This window comes from Serpula lacrymans, assembly GCF_000218685.1.
Source record: "Serpula lacrymans var. lacrymans S7.9 unplaced genomic scaffold SERLAscaffold_1, whole genome shotgun sequence".
Lineage (NCBI taxonomy): Eukaryota > Fungi > Basidiomycota > Agaricomycetes > Boletales > Serpulaceae > Serpula > Serpula lacrymans.
Window position 1 is genome coordinate 2,846,328 of NW_006763290.1, and position 3,099 is coordinate 2,849,426.

Consider the following 3,099-nt stretch of genomic DNA (forward strand, 5'->3'; position numbering starts at 1 on the left):
CATTTGCACCTGGTTGTGACGGATGATCATGCCGAGATATTTGATTTCGGCTACATCAAACGTGCATTTTTCTAGTTTCAGGTATAGGTCGTTTTCACTTAGGTGTTGCAATACTCTTTTTGTCCGCAGGCAGTGTTCTTCTGGTTCTTTGCTAAATATGAGCATATCGTCCATGTATATGATAAACCATCCTTCGTCTATCATGTCTGCGAAGAGGTCATTCATCATGCATTGGAAGGTGGCCCGGGAGTTGCACATGCCGAAGAACATCACTGTGGGTTTGAAGAGTCCTTTTCGGGTTTTTCCACGGAGTCGGTCTATGGGGTCGGGGATCATGGGTAGTGGGTAGGGATCTCAGATTGTTTGTTCATTAAGTTGTCGATAGTCTTGGCATGGTCACAAAGATCCGTCCTTTTTGTCTATGTAAAAGAAGGGGGAAGCCATCGGAGATTTGCTTGGTCTAATATATCCTTTTCAAAGGTTGTCGTCAAGGAATTCTTCTAGTGCAGTGTTTTCTTTTGGCAATAAAGGATAGATTTTACAATCTTTTGGTTTAAACTCCGGTTTTAGGTTTATGGCGTGATCGTAGATCCTTCTTTTGGGAAGTCTTTCCAAAGCCGTTTTGTCAAAGACCTGTGCAAACTCTTTGTAGGTTTCGGGTAGTTCCGTTATCTTTTTTCCAATGTTATTCTGGATAGCTAATTCCATTGCCATGTTGGTTTTTGCAAAGATCCATGTTTCGTGTACGTAGTTGATCAATAGTTCTGGTCAATCGATTGTGATGGTGTGAATCATGGATCGGTCGGAGAGTGATTGGATGGTGCGGATGGCGTGGGTATCCATGCTTTTTGATGTCCAGTCTATTGTGGGGTTTACCTTGTGGAGCCACGGGTATCCTAGGAGAATGTCTTCTCCTCCTAATCTGGTGATGAGGAATTTTCACATGGCATTCTTTCCTCCTGCTTCAATTCATTGATATGTGTAATGGGTGATTTTTCCTCCGTTGTTTATGGTTCCATCTATGTTTTTGCACGTGATGGGTGTTTCCAGTTTGTTGAGTGGTAGGCGATGTTTGATTGCGAATTTTGCGCCCATGAAGTCGTCTGTCACTCCCGAGTCTATTAACGCTTTTGTTCCAATGGTTTTTTTGTCGTAACATGGTATCAATTTATAAAGAGTTTGAATTGATTGCGGCTATTGTTACAACGGCTATTTTGGACGGTACCAACATTGGTGTGGGTCGTCCTTTCAAAAACCCTCTTTTTCCAATTTGTCAATGGTGCTAGCTTGATCTGCTTCGTTGAGTTCTTTCCACATTTCGAGGATGTGAGAAATTCCTCTTCCGTCTTCTACCACCGTTTCGGCTTCATCCTTTTCAACTTCTGCCATTCTGATCCTTCGATCTGGTTGTTTTCCTTTCTTCTTTTCCGGACAGAACTGTGAGATGTGTCCCTGTTCTTTGCATATAAAGCATCACCCTTCTCTTTTGAGCGAGTCTTCTTCATCTTTGGATAAACATTTTGTCGAGGATGATTGGCTTCTTCCTCCTTTCTCCCCTTTCTTCTTTTCTCCTTTCCTTCCCCACTTTCCTTTGCTGATGCTGTTTGAGTTTGTCCAGTTGGCGTCTAGGCCAGCAACTGTGCTCATCCATCCTGCAATATTTTTGGGTTGTGTAGAGGAGTTGAGTACATTTTGAAGAAGGTATGGGCGTATGGAGCTTTTGTATACCATGATTAGTCCTTCGTCGTTTAAGCTGCTCTTTCCTGCGTCTACCATGAAACAGGAGTTGAACTTTACTGCCGTTTCTCCTGTTTCCATTTTCATCGTCATAAGGGCCGCACTGGCTGCTCCCTTTACGTCCGCGGTAATGAATGTTCCGTTGAAGTCGGTTTTGAAGTCCGCCCATTTTGGGTATTTGCCCGATCCGGTGTATTCCTTTAGTTTGGTCTCTTTCCACGCTAGGGCGGCTCCCTCCTTCATGTAGGAGAGGGCTTTGAAGACCTTCTTTTTGTCGGAGTCGTAAATGGCGTTGTTTATGTCAAAGTATGCTTTGGCTGACAACATCCAGCCATTGGCTCGGTCGGGCATTCCATCAAAATCGTCTATTTGTCCAAACTTGGTGGGTTTGGATGCTGTGGTGTTGGACATGATGCTAGTTGGTGGAATGGGAGATGGGTTGGGTGCAGGGGGAAGTATCTGAGGTGTGGGATGTGGTACTGGTTGGCCTTCTGCGGCGAATTCTTCAAAGTCTTGTTTGTTGTAGATATCTTCTTCCGAGACCAGGGGATCGTGTTGGGTTCTGGGTATTAGCTGCGGGTGACTTCTCGCGTAATACTGCAACCAACGTGTTCTAGCTTTGATGAATGTGTCTGCTTGTTCTCTGGTATGAAGTCTGGTGATGTCAGGTTGGGGAAAGGGGGGTGATGCTGCTATTCTTTCTTGTCTTGACGATACTGGGGGTGTGGCCGTCTGAGTAGGTTCTGCTCTGTAGTGGGTCTTCTTCCTTGCGACATTTTGTCGTCTTTTTCGTCCCTTCGCTAGAAAGCGTGGGAATGACGGTGTGGAATACAATTGTTTTGTTACGCTTGGAATGTGCAAGCCTGGTAACACTGGGTTTCTGATGGATAGATGGTTTCTGATAAGCTCATCGTAGACGAGTTTGAGACATATTCTGATGATGAGGGTTTCAGCTGATGAATACCAAGTTACACTGTTGAAGCGTACAATTGTATTGGAGATAGTAACTACAATACAGGCCTATATATATAGTGTCTACTTTAGGGTAGGCATTTGTGTTGAACAAACAAGGACGGGTGGTACCGTAACAGGCAGTGTGTGTGGGAAAGTATAGGTAAGTAGCAGAGCGTAGCTACTTGTGAAGAGAAATAAAGTCTATGGTGAATATAGTTCGTAACAGCTTCACTAGTTTTTCACGCTCCACTGCGGTTGAGGAATCTCTCTAGTCCTCCACAAAAATCATATCATACTTTTGTCTCGTGGACACTAATCAGAGTAGTCAAAATTGGTCCTCCCGAGCGTCGACTTGTGGAAACAGTGGCAAACTGTGCAATAATGATGAATGGTAAATCCTCCAAGCTG

General features: G+C 44.2%; 1 protein-coding gene across 1 annotated transcript; it reads right to left on the bottom strand.

Annotated features, from left to right (window-relative positions):
- Nucleotides 1-1,473: 1,473 nt before the first annotated feature.
- SERLADRAFT_432187 (uncharacterized protein) lies at nucleotides 1,474-2,648 on the bottom strand (the record flags this gene model as incomplete). Its single annotated transcript, XM_007312432.1, has 2 exons — nucleotides 1,474-2,537; nucleotides 2,609-2,648. 2 exons carry the CDS (start codon nucleotides 2,646-2,648, stop codon nucleotides 1,474-1,476), a joined length of 1,104 nt encoding a protein of 367 aa, XP_007312494.1.
- Between the last annotated feature and the right edge of the window lie 451 nt (nucleotides 2,649-3,099).